Raw genomic sequence first — 19,494 nt, 5'->3', positions numbered from 1 at the left:
GCTAGCAGGATCATGGAGAAATTTAGGCAGCGTTAAAGCAGAACAAACTATGTTACAATTAAATCTTTTGCGATGAGATCTACTTTTTGTTTGTAATAAGCATGTATCATTAGCTACTTTTTTAAACGATGTGAATTTTGGGCGATCAATCCAGATAAGGATATCATTTTGTACTTGTTTTCCATTTTACGCATAGCGGCTTTCCTATACTAGAGATCAATTAAAATTTGTAAACTATTCTAAGAATCGCAATACGTACGCTGATCGTGCCATTGTTAAACTGGAAAATGTGACAAAAGACGACCTGATTTAGCACGGTTCGGGTAGGGGATAGTAATAATCGTGTTTTCATAATGGAGGTGTGCTGATCCCATGTCACGTAGTGTGTCATGCACATTACAGACGTTATTTACCATCGTAAAAGCAATATTTACCATGAATGCAGACGGTAGCGTGTAGTGATAATGGTACGAATGATAAAAGATACGAAAGTACAGTAGCGGACATTGCTTTCTCATCCTATTATTTTTTTATTCATATTTAATAACCAAAGAAGATACATCTGTATTTTCGATTTCTTAATTTTTGCCTGCAGATGGCGAGTGCGAGCTTCTTGGTTTGATCTAGGATCAGGAACTCTAGATGGGAAGGATTAGCATCTCTACTGGGCATATTGTGTCATTGTAATTATCACACAAGATTTAAATCCATGCAAAGGGGAGTGGCAAGCATAGCAATCATAAAAACAATTGTAATGATGAGAAGCCTGATTAGAATACAGGGATTGAATCCTAAAGAGAATGAGCAAGTCTCAAACTTATCATCTATGTATACATATACGATATGTAGCATCCCGCGAGAGGCTTTTTTCGCAAGTTGCCATCATAGAGAAGTGATTCGGGAGGCTATACCACAGGGTAAATTTCTTTTAGAAAGTTTCAAATGCGGAGAGCACTGGATTTGAAGATGCATTTCAACTTGTTCTACACAGCTGTGCAGTAATCAACACGAAATGAGCGAAAACAAAGCGAGAATCACCATTTTTCTGTGGGGGCTGCCTATCCGATTTTGTTTTTTCGCACTTGTCTACTAGTTTGATAAATTTGTTATCATGGCTTGTTATGATTCGGAACAGTTTTTGCCTCTCTTATCGTTGTTCGTTATCTATTGAGAGCGATTTCTGAAATCCCTGATAGAATAGCACTTCATTGTTTCTCAACATGCTTGTTTTCTTCGATTCACGATGAAAATGTATCGAATTAAAGGGCGTATAGTTCTTTAACGAAATTCTCCAAAATTAAAATAAAACATGCATAATAGAAATTATAAGTGTTAAGTTAAACCGTAGGTGAACTTGAACCAACCATGTTGAATGGCGAACGAATAAACGTGGATGTTTATACGTGGAAATGTTGGATGTGGAATAGGATGACGACGATGACGTTCATAGTGAGATGAATGTTGGGAATTGTCATACGCTAAATAGGCTACTGTACCAGTACAGATAGCTCTGGAGAATGAGCTTAATGTTTTTGGAATATTTATTGAATGGTGATACCAATTTCGAATGGATTAGATTAATTAATCAATTTTCCGACTATGAAGTATAAATAATGATATATTTAAAAGAAATATAAATCTATACTTTAAATATAGAATAAAGTTTGTCCATACAAAATCACGTGTGCTAATTTATTCTTAGTTTTGTTTTGTTGGTTTATCCATCATATATTTTATTTTCTCAGACTAAGCCTTGAGTGAGCTGTTCAGTGAATGAAAGTCTTCTCCATTCAGTTCGGTCCATGACTGCACGTCGCATTCACGCAGTCTGCTTCCTACTGATTGATCGCTGTTCCCGTCGGATCGCTGTTGAGAACATTTTTACCGGATTACTATCCGACATTGTGGCTACGTACGCGGTCCACCACAGTCGCCCGATTTTCGTGGTATGAACGATGGATGGTTCTCGAAACAGCCGATTCAACTCGTGGTTCATTCGCCTCCTCCACGTACCGTCTGCTATCTGCACCCCACCATAGATACGCAGCATTTCCTTTCGAAAATATCAAGTGCGCGTTGGTCCTTCACGAGCATCGTCCAGGTCTCGTGTATGTAGAGGACTATCGGTCTAATGAGCGTTTTGTAGACAGTCAGTTTGGTACGGTGCGGTGGCGAACGCTATTTCGAACCATAACATTATTATTTGAAATTATCATAACTAATGATACAAATTTAAAAATTAAATAAGGAAATTTTCTCGAACATCGTACAATGCTTAAATAAGAAATATAGAATTTAAAAAAATGATCTCAAAATGTAGATGGACCACCTTATTGCATAAAACTTCAAAATAAAGCTTAAATAATAAGCTTTGACTTTGCTGAAGACATTTTGTTCCTTAAATATCATCTCAAAGGTGAACATATTTTTCTCCTCCTAATCTCCCGGCGTGACCCATCGTTATTGCTTTGCACGACAACAACAACTGGGAACAAAAATGCCTGGGAAGGCACTAGGTACGACTAGCGAATCGACGACGACGTGTACTTGAAGTAGCAGCGGTTGGTCCAGCGGTTCAAAGACCAAGACTCCCATGGGTACGGGACAGCGAATGACCACGTTCAAGAGATTGGCCAACTTCCACTTCTGGAGAGATTCGTGCATCCGTCCTGCAACACCGTCCGTATACCCTGCTTGGAATCTACTGCAAAATGCCACGGCGTGCGCTTTGCGGTTCATACATAATACAGACGAGATACGCCCGATAGTTCCACCAACCCGAACTTCGCGCAACGGAAATTGCTATATTTAAACAATGGTCCATTGTGAGTCGTATGCGGACGAGAAAGTCCACCAAAGGCACCCTCCACTATCATCAACGCTACAGTCATGGAAATGCAGAAACAGTAGCCAACGAGATCCGTCAGTTGTTCAGTTATACGAGACTTCGTATGGTAGTCAAGAAAATCAAACGCGACTTCGTATGCTGCAAGATTCGCCGAGTGAGACCAGCGATTCCATTGATGGCACCCCTTCAACAAGCGCGTCTAGCTCACCACGAACAAGCCTTCACCTACACATAGATAGGTTACTTTGGGCCGCTGCTGGTGAAAATGAGAAGATCCAACATCTACCGTTGGGTCGCACTATTCCAAGGGCCTCATACGCCTGTCACTGGCGAACAAACCTCGTGTACTTTGCATCGAAGCTTAGAACCGGTGTGAGGGTGCAATCGTTAATGCGAACATTTTTATATTCGGTTAATTACTGCAAAAAAAAAAAAAAATCCAAGTCCCTATAATCAAGCAGGTATCTCAAGCATACCACATCGTTAAATTGCTGCATGATTGAGTGTTCAATTTTGATAAAATATCGAAAACAAAAGTGTGCATAAAAATTGCCTCGCCATAACAAAAAGGTGGTAGAGAATTAACACTGTTGTTTACAGTTTAGAGCCAAATCCAGATGTCGCACATGTTGGGGTAGGGATTCAGTGCTCCGCCACCGAGTGTGTTTATGTTTTGCGCTGAAAATTCGCGGTGTAAACGATGGATTTTTTTTAACTAATTTTATTTGCTAATTATCTAATACATGCATTCATTTCTTAGACTAGGTGTTCCGTGTTTTCTTAACACTATCATCCTTATTGGCTATGTTACAGTTTTAGTTATTATTCATACATTTCAATTGCCTCTGGCAGTTAGAATTTTTCCTCTGGTTTCATTGAACTATGTAGGAATTACAATGTTTTCAACTTAAACTAAACTTAACCTATTTTATACTAAGGGTACAAGGAGTTAATCGTTGCAATAGAAGATTGCAACGATTTTTGTCTAAAATTGGAAATTATTTTGTTGGACATTTGTTGCAATGTCTCAATATTAGGAATTCTATGAAGTTCATTGGTACTATACCACGGAGGCAACTTCAGAATCATTTTCAAAATTTTATTTTGAATCCTCTGGAGTGCCTTCTTTCTGGTATTGCAGCAACTAGTCCATATTGGCACAGCATACAACATGGCTGGTTTAAAAAATTGTTTGTAAATCAAAAGTTTGTTCTTAAGACAAAGTTTTGATTTTCTGTTTATAAGTGGATATATTTGTTACATTTGGCTTGAAAGCCTTCAATGTGATTTTTAAAAGTTAATTTTTAATTTAGCAGAAGTCCTAAATATTTAGCTTCGCTAGACCAATTAATTGGAACCCCATTCATAGTGACAATATGTCTGCTAGAAGGTTTCAAATAAGAAGCTCTCGGCTTATGTGGGAAAATTATAAGCTAAGTTTTGGAAGCATTCGGAGAAATTTTCACGAAGGCTACGCCCTTTGGCTGAGAGACCTGTGTCATCTGCAAACAAAGATTTTTGACACCCTGGTGGTAAATCAGGTAAGTCAGAAGTAAAAATGTTATACAAAATGGGCCCCAGTATGCTGCCTTGGGGGACACCAGCCCTTACAGGTAATCTATCAGATTTAGAATTCTGATAGTTTACCTGCAGTGAGCGATCTGATAAATAATTTTGGATCAGTTTAATGATGTACAGAGGAAAATTAAAATTCATCAATTTTACAATCAAACCTTCATGCCAAACACTGTCAAATGCTTTCTCTATATCAAGAAGAGCAACTCCAGTCGAATATCCTTCAGATTTGTTGAGCCGAATTAAATTCGTTACTCTTAATAACTGATGGGTGGTTCAATGCCCATGGCGAGAACCAAATTGCTCATCAGTAAATATAGAATTGTCATTAATATGAATCATCATTCTATTTAAAATAATCTTTTCAAACAGTTTGCTTATTGAAGAAAGCAAACTGATTGGGCGATAACTACTAAATAAAATTCTTGAGAAATGCCCCTCTGCGAAGTACCAGAGTGGGATTTCTTTTTCATCTTAATTACTTGGACTGGTGAAAATCCAAGTAATTGAGAAATTTCAATTTTAACCTCATCCAGTGATTTGCCATCACTGGGGAGACCTTTCAAGACGACTTTGAACAATCGCTCAGTTTTGTCGTCGTATGTGAAGAATTTATGGCGCTTCTCAGTTAAATACTGAAGAAGACGTTTGCGATCCTCAAAGGATCCCGGCAAAACGCGGCAGTCACCCTTCCTAGCAATCTGAAATGAAACCTTGATCCCCTGAAGGTTACTCAAGATTTCATTCCGAAAGCCAGAAAACTCGGCAACAGATACCACAATTGGCGGAATCCTTTGTTTCTTCGCATGAATCGAATCACCTGGGCTAAAGGTAGATTCGATTTGCTCAATTTCATCATTAATCAAATCGAACTGATTGCTCAGTTCGATAGGAGAAGAAACAATGTCAACATTAGATTTAGAAGGAATATCTGAAGTCTCCAGCTTCCTTCTATTTTTTCCGCGCTTAAGCAGGACGGTCTTGAAATCTTGTTTCTTTGAAGGAAGTGGAAAATTCAGAGACTCCCCCTTCCTCTTGTTTTTGTTAATGCTCATTGCTGAGCTTGGAGACGTGACCTTCTAAGAGGTTTTTTCCCAGAACGGTGTCCCTGCAGGATTACCACCGCTTGTCGGAATTTGACTTCCGCAAACGGGTCCAACGTAAAACGAAGGCACGGGTCCTTACAAAGATCGTAACGGGATCAGTGGGTACAAATAGCGCTGAGAAGCACTGTTGAAATTAAAATAGCTTCGGGTAGTATTAAAAACTTCCTTCCGCAAAGAGAGAAAGAACCGCACAGCACGAAAGCACGATGCGGTCTGCGTGTAAACGATGGATGATTCTCCCATCAGTTGATGGAATTCGTGGTTCATTCGCCTCCTCCACGTACCGATAGCCATATGCACCCCACCATAGATGGTACGCAGCACTTTCTTTTCGAAAACTCCCAGTCCGCGATGGTCCCCCACGTGCATCGTCCATGTCTCGTGTCCGTATAAAGAACTACCGGTCTAATAAGCGTTTTGTAGCTAGTCAGGTTGGTACAGCGGCGAACTCTATTCGATCGGAGCGTTTTGCGGAATCCAAAGTTCGTACGAATTCCTTCCATGATGCGTCTCCGAATTTCTCTGTTGGTATCGTTATCGGAAGTCACGTTGTCCTCTCTTGGGCTTCTTCCTATCATGTACTTTGTCTTCAGCGTATTGATGATTAGTCCAATCCGTTTAGCTTCGCTTTTCAGTCTGATGTCGGCTTCCTCCATCCTCTCAAAGTTACGTGCCATAATGTCAATGTCGTCGGCGAAACCTAATAACTGGACGGACTTCGTGAAAATCGTACCACTCGTGTCAATCCCTGCTTTTCGTATTACTCCCTTCAGAGAAAGACACGAAAGACCATCACTTTGCCGTAAACCTCTGCGCGTTTCGAAGGAACTCGAGAATGCCTCTGAAACTCGAACTGCGCACATCACATCCATCATCACATTGATCAACCTTATAAGTTCATCCGAAAATCCGTTTTCGTCCATTAGCTGCCATAGCTGGTCCCGATCGATTGTATCATATGCGGCTTTGAAGTCGATAAATAGATGATATGTGGGCACGTTGTATTCGCGGCATTTCTGCAATACCTGACGTACGTTGAACACCTGATCTGTGGTAGAGCGTTCACCCATAAATCCCGCCTGGTACTGCCCCACGAACTCCCTTGCAAATGGTGTTAGTCGGCGGCATAAAACTAACTGTCGAAATGAGTGAACCCTGATAGAAGAACACTGATCCTACCGAGAGCGCCACACATGGACGGATCGTGTGAGCGCTTGCTGCAATCCGTGAAGACTGCAATGGCGGAAGCATATTCCGAAAGGAAGTTAAATGATGAGGGCTGCAGACGGTGGTCATGGAGTCTGAGAGGTTGGTGAACTCAAGGTATGAGTATTTGCCACTCATTTCGAAAGAGACAAAGCACTCACGCTAAACCACTTCTTAGTGCTGAGTTCTAAATCGAAACTGTGTGACCCAGACCGATATAACTTAGAATCAACCAATCGATCCGATACGTAAGGAAATCCTAGGGAGATCTTGAGTGATGATCAACTTCCAACTGGAAGTATTCTGGATGCGGTGATTAGTAGAATACTTGGAATCCAGAAATTTAGCAACGGGTGACTTAGTGCTTGTCGCTGACCTAACAAAGCGCAACGGATGGGGACGAGAATTGTCCTCCTGATTTCACATCCTATTGTACAGATCAGATCAGGGGCGATGATATAATCGATGACACGCCTGGCACCACATGACTTGGTGAAGGACTGTGGAATTCCGGAAGGTTACCGACTTCTCCCGGGGGAGACTGTTAGCACACTTCTCCCGGGGGAGACTGTTAGCACCTTAAGATAGATAGTGGAGGGCACAGTGAGTATAATACAGTCGAGATTCGCTGATTGAGATTTTAATATTTGGGTCACTTTTTAGTTGGGCCTCCGCTGGTTAGGTTATGGCCTAACTAAAAAGAAACCTTACGTCGAGGGTCAAGGTTGTGGCTCAGCCAGCGAATCCAGACTGTAACAATGTCACCAAGTGACAAAATTGGAACCGAATCATTTGTCAGTTCCATACAAATGCGCGTTTCAAACGAGCATGAGACCTGTCAAACGTGACACATGGCGGTGCTCTTCTTCTAGAACTCTAGTGGAGGGCAAGAATTGGTGAATGAATAAAAACAAGTCACGATAGTAAAGAAAGAAAGGAGGTAGATATGATTGACTTTGAAAACGCTACTTGGCATCGAAATCGATGGTAAGTGCTAGGTGTTAGTATAACGTTGATACACACAGATTTGCACAATAGAAAGGGATAATTATAATAAAATAATTATTTATTATACAAGTTACAATCTCGAATTTATTTTCGACCAGATGTTTACTCTGCGACAAATCTTTGTTAAATTCCGTGACTCTTTGTCCGGCAAAGCTCATTAGAATTAGACTAATTCGTGAGACGCTGGAATGGCCCAAATCGAGCGTCAGGATATCTGGGGAAACATCCAATGGATTGATGATTGATGGATTGATGGATTGAAACAGAGAGAGAGGGAGAAATGGGTCAAACACAATAGATACGTTTGCGTGCGTTTTGACAGTTTTCCCATGGGACGGCACGCAAACGTATCCATTGTGTTTAACCCTAAAGAGAGAAGTTAGAAGATGAAGTGAAAAGCAAGAAGTGAGAAGTGAAAAGTGAGAAGAAAGAAGAAGATAGAAGGGAGAAGGGATAAACAAAGAAAGAAAGAAGTAGAAAGTAGAACAGACTTTTCACTGTTTACTTCTAATTCGGCCTAATGACCATAATCGACGATATAACAGGATTAGAACATGATTAGGTACCTTCCCTCAAGATACGCCTGGTTTTTGTAATTAAACGATTAACGAGTTATCGATTTGTTTTTCTCTTGACTGTTGATTGCTTCCATTATTTCATTAATTTAGTCTACATCTAAACAGATAACATTGAATCAACAATTTGACGCCACAATACACGGTTCGAGGCCGAATCTCTCCATCCTCGAATAAGCCCCACGCTCGCCAAGTCGTTTTTTGCATCTGGTCTGCCCATCTCGCTCGCTGCGCTCCACGCCCGTGCGAACACCATCTTTGCAGGGTTGCTGTCCGGCATTCTTATAACATGTCCTGGCCATCGTACCCTTCCGGCTTTAGCTACCTTCTACACATGACACATTTGGTGCGGTTGCGAATCTTTTTTAACCGCAGTTTCTTCTAGAGCCTGTAAAAGGCCCGACTTCCACAGATGATGCGCCTTCGTATTTCACGACTATCATTGTTATCAGCCGTTAGCAAGGATCCGAGGTAGACGAATTCCTCGACCACCTCGAAGGTATCCCCGTCTATCGTTCCCAGGTGGGCCTTGTCGCGCTCGGTTTCGCCCACAAGCATGTACTTTGTCTTTGACGCATTCACCACCAGTTCAGCTTTTGTTGCTTCACGTTTCAGGTGGGTGAACAGTTCTGCCACCTTTGCAAATGTTCGGTCGACAATGTCCATGTCATCAGCGAAACAAATAAATTGACTGGATCTGTTGAAAATCGTACCCCGGCTGTTACACCCGGCTCTCCGCATGACACCTTCTAGCGCAATGTTGAACAACAGGCACGAAAGTCCATCATCTTGTCTTCGTCCCCGGCGCGATTTGAACGAACTCACAGTACGAACAAAACCTGTAATTTTCCGTTCAAGTAGATGTAACAAATCTGCTCCGTGTTAAATAACATAAAGTTATAGGCTGTTTTAAATTTACGCATGCTGGAATTTTACAGTTCTCATTTTTATAGGTAAACAAAAATATAAGAGCAGAGCATGAGAATCGAACTTTGGTCCGCAGAGTGAGAGCCTAACTTGTTAGCCTCTCGGGTATTTCCGCTTCTTGGTATCGAGTCGATCAGAGTGTAACAGGTTAAACGTTTTGATGATTCGATAATTCTTCATCAGGCTGAACGATAGCTTAAATTTACATGACATGGAAACTCCTTCGAGACGGAATCGTTTGAGACTCAGTTAGATGAATGCATCACAGATTTCTCGCCGAAATGTCCTAACATCATTAAGTTATAGCAGTGAAATGCTGCGATAGGACGGTCATCTTACTGGGATATCAGAATATATACATTTGGTAAACGCTTATGTGAATAAATTAGGTCCCAGCTGCGATTTGCATGAAATGGAATGGGGTTTGTTTTGATTTGTTTTGACAGCCACGTGCTCGCACAACAAGGTTTCCGGCATAATCATGTAAAATTAAGATATATTGAATTGAAATTTCAATGATTTTATCATTTACATCACAGAAACTTAAAATTATGGTCTGGTACACATGTTACCGAATTTTACATTCAACTGTGAATTCCGTCGTGATTAATTTTCATAATATTTTACTGTGTGGTATTCACGGCATTTTTGAAGGATTTGCCGTACAGTAAGGAACTGCTCCGTTGCCGAGCGGCCGTCAACGAAGCTGGCTTGATAACTTCCCACGAACTCATTCACTAATGGTGACAGACGACGGAAGATGATCTGGGATATCACTTTGTAGGCGGCATTAAGGATGGTGGTCGCTCGAAAGTTCTCACTCTCCAGCTTTTCGCCTTTCTTACAGATGGGGCATATAACCCCTTCTTTCCACTCCTCCGGTAGCTGTTCAGTTTCCCAGATTCTGACAATCAATTTGTGCAGGAAAGTGGCTAGCTTTTTCAGGCCCATCTTGATGAGCTCAGCTCGGATACCATCCTTATCAGCTGCCTTATTGGTCTTTAGCTGTTGGATGGCATCCTTAACTTCCCAGGCTTCCCAGTTGGGGGCTGGTTGGCTTCCATCTTCCACTGAACTGACGTAGTCATCTCTTCCGCTGCCTTGACTTTCACTGCCTGTACTCTCAGCGCCATTTAAATGTTCCTCGTTGTGCTGCTTCCACCTTTCGATCACCACACGTTTGTCCGTGAAGATGCTCCCATCCTTATCCCGGCACATTTCGGCTCGCGGCACGAAGCCTTTGCGCTATGCGTTGAGCTGCTTATAGAACTTGTGTGTTTCTTGAGAAAAGCACAGCTGTTCCATCTCCTCGCACTCCGCTTCTTCCAGGCGGCGTTTCATCTCCTGGAAAAGGCAGGTCTGCTGTCTCCGCTTCGGTCTATAACGTTCCACGTTCTGCTGGGTACCTTGCTGCAGCGCGACCGCCCGCGCTGCGTCCTTCTCCTCCAAAATCTGTCTGCACTTTTCGTCGAACGAATCGTTCCGTCGACTTCTTCCCATATACCCGACGTTGTTCTCCGCTGTTTCGTTAATAGCTGCTTTGACTGTATTCCAGCAGTCATCAAGAGGGGTCCCATCGAGCTCACCCTCTTCCGGCAACGCTGCCTCGAGATGCTGCGTGTATGCAGTGGCGACATCAGGTATCTCTAGTCGCTCTAGGTCGTACCGCGGCGGTCGTCGGTACCGAACATTGTTGATGACGGATAGTTTTGGGCGCAGTTTCACCATCACCAGATAGTGGTCAGAGTCGATGTTAGCGTCGATAATGTCGGAGAAGTACCGTCCATCAATCAGAACGTGGTCGATTTGTGTTCCCACCGGGGTTGGTTACCCGATCTTCCCTAAGGTTGCTCGTATCCCGACCAGCATCACGGGGAGGTAGGGATGGAAGTTGCTGGGTAAGAGGCTAAGGACCGCGAGATGGGGTCTATTTTATTCCTTCAGGTACGCGAAGTACCAATGGTACGCTTTACCCAGCATTTGCCGTGGGTATTTGGAGCCTTCTTTAGCCGTGCGGTAAGACTCGCGGCTACAAAGCAAGACCATGCTGAGGGTGGCTGGGTTCGATTCCCGGTGCCGGTCTAGGCAATTTTCGGATTGGAAATTGTCTCGACTTCCCTGGGCATAAAAGTATCATCGTGTTAGCCTCATGATATACGAATACAAAAATGGTAACCTGGCTAAGAAACCTCGCAGTTAATAACTGTGGAAGTGCTTAATGAACACTAAGCTGCGAGGCGGTTCTGTCCCAGTGTGGGGATGTAATGCCAATAAGAAGAAGAAGAAGATTCCTTAAAATATTTCTACCATAGCCCTTTGGACTTTGAAGTCCATTTGATATTTATTGACCTTCCAAAAAAATGTTATTCTTCTCATATCGATTTTGGCGCCCCTGAAGGCTGGCTCCCTTGGCGGGGGCCAACTTGGCCAACCGCACGCTACGGCGCTGTGGGGATGTAATGCCAATAGGAAGAAGAATGCGAATCATACAGCCACATTATATTTTTCGAAATCAGATGTGAAATTTTAAGTCTTGTTACGTTTATGAAGTACTGATATTTTATATTCAACAAATAGTTACTAGGGTTAAGGCAGGTATTTTCGTCTGTTCGTCATAGTCCCGAAAACCAAGAGACATTTTTTTGACAAACTTATTCGTATCAAATCTTAAGCTCAGGAGATACGTTCTGCTATAGTGGAGCTCTAGCAAAGGGATGTTGCTTTCGCTGGTTTTAGCCCCTATGACGATGGACGGCAATACCTGCCGTGTCCCAAGTTAAAGCTCCGTTGATATTATCAAACCGAATAAAAGCAGAAACAATTCTTCTACATTTTGCGATCCTCCAGAGAAATTTCTATTGTTTTATTACTTTGAATAAGCGAAGAAGAAAAATAAAGCACCCAGAGCTTGCATTGTTTCCGATTAAACTGATGAATCATAAGTGATATTTCAATAGAAATCATGTGTTTAAATGTCACTCATCGTTCTTTATTGTATCGATTTTTGTTTTGTATCAAGATGCAAATCAGTGGTCAATGATTTCATATTATATCTCAATGCTAAATTGCTACAACACGCGTATTCTTATAGGATTCAATTGTGATGTAATGTCCATGGTTTTATTCTCTGTATTATTGCACAATTCGGTATATTGTATGTTTTTTGCTGTCAGTGAACTATTTCAGTTTGAAATCAAGCTTCAGTGTTGGTAAGGGATGATTTAGTAATTCTTAGTTGTGTAGACATTTAATGTGTAGCTATATAATAGAATATTACAACGGCATTCCTACGTTTAAATACGTTTTTCTGTAAGCTTTATATGATTTATGGCTGGGCTTTTTTCTATTAGTGTAGTTAATTCCATCTTTCTATCGTACTTGTTCTGAAAGTTGATCAAAAATAAAAGTACTATTTTGATTGCGAGATTTAATACTTATTGATTATACGGTTCGAAAAAGTGTTTTGTCTCCTATCGAACCTGCTGTCTTCTTCGAATGAAGGTACCTCCTTCGTAGGAATCTCCGTTTGTTATCACTTTGTATGAAAGGAAAAATATGAGTATTGCAATTCACTGTGCTTAGTTCTTGATATCACTGATGCGTCGGCTGAGCGTTGCATTCTTTTTATTGAGCGTTCCGTTGCTGCGGTGCGTCGGATACAGGTTCAACGGGGCCAAGTTTGGGTTTTCGATACGGGTTGGAGACGATACGATCGAGCGATTTCGGTTGAGCGAGCCAACTACTTCTTGCGGTTCTTGGTAGCCCGAGTCCATGTCATCAAAGTTTTGGTAAGATTCCATCAAAGGCGTTGGGTCTTCATAATCGTAATCAACAAAGCCGGAATTTTCGAACGAGTTCTTGTTCTTGACGATTGTGTTTTGGTTCGATGGGATATACTGTTCGTGCTTGTGACCGTAGTCGATGACTTCGTAATGATCTTCCGGGTTATAGTACGAGTCAGAGATGAAATGCTGCGTAGTGCCATGTGGGGTTAGTGTTGCCCAAAGGGTACGATTATCCTGGGGAAGCTGATGGTTAGTTGGATAGAGAATGGTTCCCGGCATAAATCCGGACTTGGTAGAGCCTAGTTGAGGCTCGTTCAGTGAAGACAGAGGTGGATGCTTCAAATTGCTATCATGATATGAATAGTTGTATGCACTGAAAATGGAAAAATAATTAGACAATCGGCTCTTTCAATAAAACATGTTTTCGTACTCTCTGCATTTGATCAAAACCATGGCCAACAAAGCTCCCAACAGTAGAACTCCAACGCATGATGAAACAAGCACGAAAACCCATGTATCATCCATTCCTACTGTTGTGGTTTTCAAGCGTAGCAAGTCGAGAAAAGTATGGTATGAGAGAAAATTGTACAATTAACACCGGACCCACTCGGATGCACAGAAATCGATATAAATTATTCACCATTTCCTGAAAGCTCGATAAACTCCATCCCAGACTCCATACCATTCGGTTTAAGAGTTGTTTCGCACATGAATGCCGCTATGCAGGACAACGAATTGTTGGGCGGCCGCGGTGCAATTGCATTCCGTGGCAACAGGAACGACGACAACGGTGGCGGAGGCATCGACAGTATCATATCGGGCGGTGGCCCCAATTCGGAGCAATCGCCCAGACAACTCATACCTTTGGCGAGAATCCTGTTGCAGCGATTAAGGGGAAAAATTTAAATGAAAGTTTGAGCGTTTATATAGATAATATTTGTGCCGTCTGCTAAGTAATTATGAATAGCAATAGCAGTATGTCACTAATGTAACGATTTCTGTATCTTTACTGCCACAATGTACTCACTTTGACGATTTTCTTTTTGACAAAATATCGATACAGTCAAGGAATTTCCAGCAGCTTATTGAGAACTGGAAGTTTTCACCACCAAACATAAAGGGGACGCATGCGCGGTTGTAAGCGCGCGTCTACCGTTTACTCACATCTCGTGTATTTTCATTCGGCTTCTAACGTAATGCGTTTACTCTAATGCGAATTGTGCGAAAGAAAAAGGTGGAAAGCCTGAGGGACATTTACGTTGTTTGCTGTTATTGATTTCAGAATCACGCTTGCAGAAGGATACCCCCTTGTACCTCTGATGCGGCCTGATGCGTGGATTTGATATAGAAGATAAAGATGTTTTTGAGGTGAACTAGCCTAGGGCTAAAAACCTCATTAATAAGGATTATAATAATAATAATAAAGTTGTTTTTTTTTTGTGTGACTTTCATATTAACTCCGAGATAATCGCAATTTACAAAAATCCAGATGTGGTTTTAGCTGATAATGTTTCTTAATTTATTACATATCATCTATGATAATTCAGATATTCGACGGATGTCAAAGCCATTCGCTCGGCCGCGACAACTATGACATAGTATGAGGTAATAAGGAAAGCATCTAAAAACGAGTGTTGATAAAATATCGTTTACCATGACTTTTCAAAATCCGTTCAACGTCAATGGCAATATCATCACGAAGTTGAAAGCAAACGATTCGCTATGCCTTTCCTATTTAATTCACCCTCCTGTTGATATTTTGTAAGGGCGATATTCAATACGCACACGTGGCAAAAGAAAGGATTAGATATTGCCGGTGTTAAGCGAAAGGGGCTAGAGATTATATGTTGATGCCTGTTTCGTCAATGAGAGAAGTCACGATGCCTGTTATAAAGGGAAACAATATCTCATTATTCGAATTATCACTTTTATTACGGTCAAAACCGCACTGAATCCTTGATGCGTAAGGTATCTCGATAACGATTTTAGCATGTATGCCGCTTATGTTCAACAGTAAAAACCTTAAAACCTCATTGCTACATTTTATTCGATCCCGTTTCCAGCTCTTTCAGCATCAGGGTAGTCTCCGTAAAATGGATATTTTGTTTCCTCAGTGCTTCCTCTTTCTCGTATTGCTTCAGATCACGCATGAATGGTGCCAACAACCGCTGGTCCTTGATCTCTGTTCTCCCGGTCATGATGCTCACCGTGTATGCCACCATAAAGTACACCACAACACCAAACAACGAATAGTACATAAAGCTGAGTTTAAATATGCGCGGGACATCATTTTGAACCGTTGCTAAAGGTGTGGAAACTAGCGTTGCATTATGAAGAAGATTAACATCACATCCATCGGTTCGGAACGGCATGAATGGATGTTGCGGGTACAATTGTGCACCGATGAGGATTGAACCGGTTGCAATCATTGACATGACAGCTCCATATATGGCTCCTTTAGTGTTTATCGTAGAGGTAAGCATACCGGATGAGAACAATCCCAACAGAGTGCCTGACGTAACTCCTGACAGCGAAATGGCCATATGCATAACTTCACCCATTTTCTCTGCAACAAACACCAGAGCAATGACGATGATTCCGAGTATTACAACCAAAGCCTTCATCACCTTGCTTGCGTTTTTTTCACTTGAGTTTGGAAAATGGTGTCGAATGAAGTCTTCGTAGATCGTTCCTGCTAGTGTGTTAAGAACCGATGACAGAGTTGATAGTGCTGCCGAGAAAATTCCCGACACGAAAAATCCAGGAAGTCCTGGAATTTTTGCTCCAACATCCATCACATAGTATGGTAAGATTTGATCCAACTTGTTGATTTTTCCGATTGAGTATGGATCACACGCTTCGTACTTTGCATACATTAGTAATCCCATAAAGCAAGAACAGCTTTTGATAAAGATCATCCCACCAGTGAAGATGATCAGAGTCTTCTTGGCTATTTTCAAGTCAGGAACAGCGAGGAATCGTTGAATGCAACCTTGGCTTACTCCCAAAGTTCCGATCCATATGGTGGATAGCCCTAAAGTAACCGTCCAGAACGATGAACGTATAAAAGGATCGGGATTCATGCTGAAAAATAGCAATATTAAATGCTATGAATCTGTGTCACAACAATGTGACTCACTTGAAAAACACCAAGCGTCCACCTTGTTCTGCTGCTTCCCAGACGTGGGTGAAACCTCCCACACTGACGAGCCCGAGGGATATGATAGCTAGCGTTGCTCCAATCATCATTATAAACTGCAGTGTGTCTGTCCAAACGACGGCTCGTAGTCCTCCTACTGTAGTATAGAAGGTGCAAACAATGCATATCAAAGGCGTGATCAGATGCAGGTTTATGCCAGTAACTTGACTGAAAGCTAAAGCTGGTACATACACCACAATTGGGATGTAAATTATGCAAGCGAATGCGTAGATAAAACTTGCCGCCGATCGTACCTTGTGATCGAATCGGTTTTCCAAATATGTGAATACTGACGTTACCTGCAGATCATAAAACACTGGCAAATAGATTTTCCTCATAAGAATGTAGACCTAGGAAAAAAAATCTTATGATAAACTGTACAAACTGACCAGTATAAGAGATTATTTACCGGAAATGCAGCGATAACACACAACCAGTATTGTGATCCATGGCCATACAGTTCTGTGGGCAGTCCAAGCAGGGTGATCCCAGAAACATGCCTAAAAGAAGTGAAACAGTAAACACAGTGGCCCTGCAACGTCGTCGAATTTCTATTACGTTGCAATCAGTGAAGCTGATATAGGAAACTTGCTCATAGCTTTCCCACCGAGCAAGTATTCTTTGGTATTGTCTTGTTTGACCTTGGACAGAAAGCCAAAGTATACTCCTATGATTGTTGAAATCAAGAGCATCGAGAAGAATATCACATAATCGAACACGGAGAAATTCAAATCTTCACTGCTAACTTCTTTGTCGATCATTGCTGGGTAAGAAGAGGTTGTATCTCCAAAACTGAAGATCGCGAACACCGTGGAACTTTTGGTGGAAGTAGTATAGGGCGTACCCGTGGAAGATGGTGCAGAATTGGGAATCATCGAAGCTTCGCCTATTACACTAGTAATCATTGTGCTGATAACTGATAGATCAGTGGTACTAGGTATATGATTTGTGGAACTGGCTGGATGTAAAACTTTTTCCTTTTCCATCGTGATGTCTAGATCTAACTGAATGGTACCCGGTTGAGGAAAGTTATTAAAATGGACAGAGTCTATATTCTAAGCTGAGATGAGATGCGTCTATATAGATTGGACTCTATTGTAACTCCGTATGTATCGTCCACGTTTGAATGTTTACTGTGCAGATATGTCTTACTGTCTGAAGCTATTCTGAATTTGCAGCTAAGAAAAATAGACTGGCTAATAATATTATGAATTTTTGGATTTTCAAAGTTTTTAACATTGAAATTTCATTTCAAATATTTACAGGATGTTTTTATGTTGAGCAGACGCGTTTTCAGTTTTGGTAGTAATATTATTTGAACAACAGTTCTGTCAATGTAAATAAATATAAGATCAGAACTAAAAAATCAGCAAAAATCTCCTTTATCAATCTTCTTTATATCGTGGGATCAAACCCCACCCTCCAATACATTTTTCGAACTAAATCTTCTATATGTAGTGCAATTGTACAAATCGAGTTTCAGCCATAGTAATTCTTTATATAGTTTTTGTTTTCTTTGAAGTTATAAAACTCAAAAAAAGGATGGACTAATTTGCAAGATTTCTTCACTAATCGGTTTGTCTTGAGATTGGGTTCAGATCGACAAAAAAATCATTGTTGTTCAGTATATTTCATAACTGAACTTGACGTTTTAGCTAATTATTAACGAAGCAGTTCACACGTTTCGGAGCCTACTTGGGAAATGAAGATTAAATATTGAAACATTGGATAAAAAATGGGGAAGTAAAAACATTTGCTTCAGAAGGCGAGGTGCGCAGTGAGCAAGGTAGATTAATCAGGTGGAAGACGATTTGTGAATCCCCGACCTTAGTTTGAATATATACGTGAATGAATTTTTAAATGTCTAAAATACACTCGTATTCCACTGAGCAAAATTCGTCAACACAAAGAAAATAGAAGTTGATTTTTTGCCTTTCTCGTACAACGAAGTTGTACCGCAAGGCTATCATTTCACTCCAAAAACGAACTTTTTATAGAAGCCTCTGAGACCCATAGTTCGACAAACTGAGCACATGTCTGTCTGTCCGTGTGTATGTGTGTGTATGTGTGTGCACAAAAAGCTATAAAAAAACATTAGACAACTTTTCGTATAGTAATCCTTGACCGATTTTCTCGCAACAAGTTTCATTCGACAGGGGACAAAGCCTTGTTGATCACTATTGAATTTAATAACGATCGGTCATTGCGTTGCAAAGTTATGAAGAAAATGGTACATCGGACCATATAAACCCCATATAAGGTTGGTGTCTTAACTAAATGCGAGAAAGGCACCACCAACGTTAGGTGGATTAATCTGGGTTTTTTACATTCCAGTTGAATTTTGATTCTCAACAAAACCTGAAAAATGTTTTTATTCAACCAGTCTATAAACGAGCACGTTAATATGCATAACTTATGATTCAAAATGCAATAAGGTTGGTTCATATCACAGTGTCTTACGTATACCGTCTATCTTCCTGACAATTCTCAACTCACATGTAGGGTGGAATGATATGAAGCGTCACTTTGAGGCAAAGTTAGCTTCTATTTTTGACAATTAAATAAAAATGAAAATATTTTAAAATAATTAAAATAAAGTAGGGTATCTGTTCCCATATTAATAACAGCCCGTATATTAATCTCAACCGTCGATAAACCAAATAAAAAATCAATTTAATTACAATTTCTCACATCGTATGTACACAATAATGGATGGAACACATTCTTGAAGTTTGGAATATTATTCAAGATCTTGTTTATGTATCAAATTATATTTATTATGAATTAAATTATTAAAAGATAAAATTATAAAGCACTTTTTTCATTTTCCTACCTCTGAACTAATGGTTTGATGCACTGCTCGATTGCTACTAGCAGATTCATCTGTTTTCACGCCGTTGTTTTCCACTCAGTTTCAAGTCAACACAAATGTATTCTTAAAAGATTCACTTCACAACACATAAAGCACATGACATTTTCACTATAAATATAATTATACTTGAAAAACCAACGCGATTTCCTATAGTTTGATATAGGTTTATTACGAACAACATCTAAATTATCCTTGTCCGTATTCCAAACTGTTTACATGGCATGCAGTACTCTCAAGGGTTACCGACCTAGATTTTTATTTAAAAAATGCTTGAATGAACTTTCACTGTGAAATTTAACTCTTATGTTTGTAAAATAAGGAATATCGAAAAAAATATCTATTACAAACATAAAATTAAACTGATAAGTTGAAAAACTACAACAAAAACTGCAA

General features: G+C 40.6%; 2 protein-coding genes across 3 annotated transcripts; both read right to left on the bottom strand.

The window, feature by feature from the left end:
* Positions 1-12,212: 12,212 nt before the first annotated feature.
* On the bottom strand, positions 12,213-14,195 carry LOC134217053 (uncharacterized). Its single transcript, XM_062695812.1, has 4 exons — positions 14,058-14,195; positions 13,671-13,906; positions 13,461-13,557; positions 12,213-13,403 (listed from the first exon to the last, which is right to left on the bottom strand). Exons 1-4 carry the CDS (start codon positions 14,144-14,146, stop codon positions 12,824-12,826), a joined length of 1,002 nt encoding a protein of 333 aa, XP_062551796.1. The 5' UTR covers positions 14,147-14,195; the 3' UTR covers positions 12,213-12,823.
* A 500-nt stretch (positions 14,196-14,695) lies between these two features.
* Positions 14,696-17,256, bottom strand: LOC134217052 (sodium-coupled monocarboxylate transporter 1-like). Of its 2 annotated transcripts, none has more exons than XM_062695810.1 (4): positions 16,788-17,256; positions 16,639-16,729; positions 16,170-16,579; positions 14,696-16,114 (listed from the first exon to the last, which is right to left on the bottom strand). In XM_062695810.1, exons 1-4 carry the CDS (start codon positions 17,213-17,215, stop codon positions 15,067-15,069), a joined length of 1,977 nt encoding a protein of 658 aa, XP_062551794.1. In that variant the 5' UTR covers positions 17,216-17,256; the 3' UTR covers positions 14,696-15,066. The 2 variants fall into 2 exon arrangements, with proteins under 2 accessions (XP_062551794.1, XP_062551795.1); XM_062695811.1 differs by having other exon boundaries at positions 16,170-16,528.
* Positions 17,257-19,494: the final 2,238 nt, after the last annotated feature.

The sequence above is a fragment of the Armigeres subalbatus genome, chromosome 2, assembly GCF_024139115.2.
Source record: "Armigeres subalbatus isolate Guangzhou_Male chromosome 2, GZ_Asu_2, whole genome shotgun sequence".
Taxonomy (NCBI): Eukaryota; Metazoa; Arthropoda; class Insecta; order Diptera; family Culicidae; genus Armigeres; species Armigeres subalbatus.
This window is presented reverse-complemented; position numbering and strand designations above follow the sequence as displayed.

Excerpts from the sequence above, each read along its gene's own strand:
- LOC134217053 (XM_062695812.1), bottom strand. The coding sequence starts at position 14,146 with ATGTTTGGTGGTGAAAACTTCCAGTTCTCAATAAGCTGCTGGAAATTC. Across the intron at positions 13,907-14,057 it reads TCAAAAAGAAAATCGTCAAA|GATTCTCGCCAAAGGTATGA; the intron begins GTGAGTACATTG and ends TCGCTGCAACAG. Across the intron at positions 13,558-13,670 it reads TATCGAGCTTTCAGGAAATG|GAATGGATGATACATGGGTT; the intron begins GTGAATAATTTA and ends CCACAACAGTAG.
- LOC134217052 (XM_062695810.1), bottom strand. The coding sequence starts at position 17,215 with ATGGAAAAGGAAAAAGTTTTACATCCAGCCAGTTCCACAAATCATATA. Across the intron at positions 16,730-16,787 it reads TCAGCTTCACTGATTGCAAC|GCATGTTTCTGGGATCACCC; the intron begins GTAATAGAAATT and ends CACTTCTTTTAG. Across the intron at positions 16,115-16,169 it reads GGACGCTTGGTGTTTTTCAA|CATGAATCCCGATCCTTTTA; the intron begins GTGAGTCACATT and ends GCTATTTTTCAG.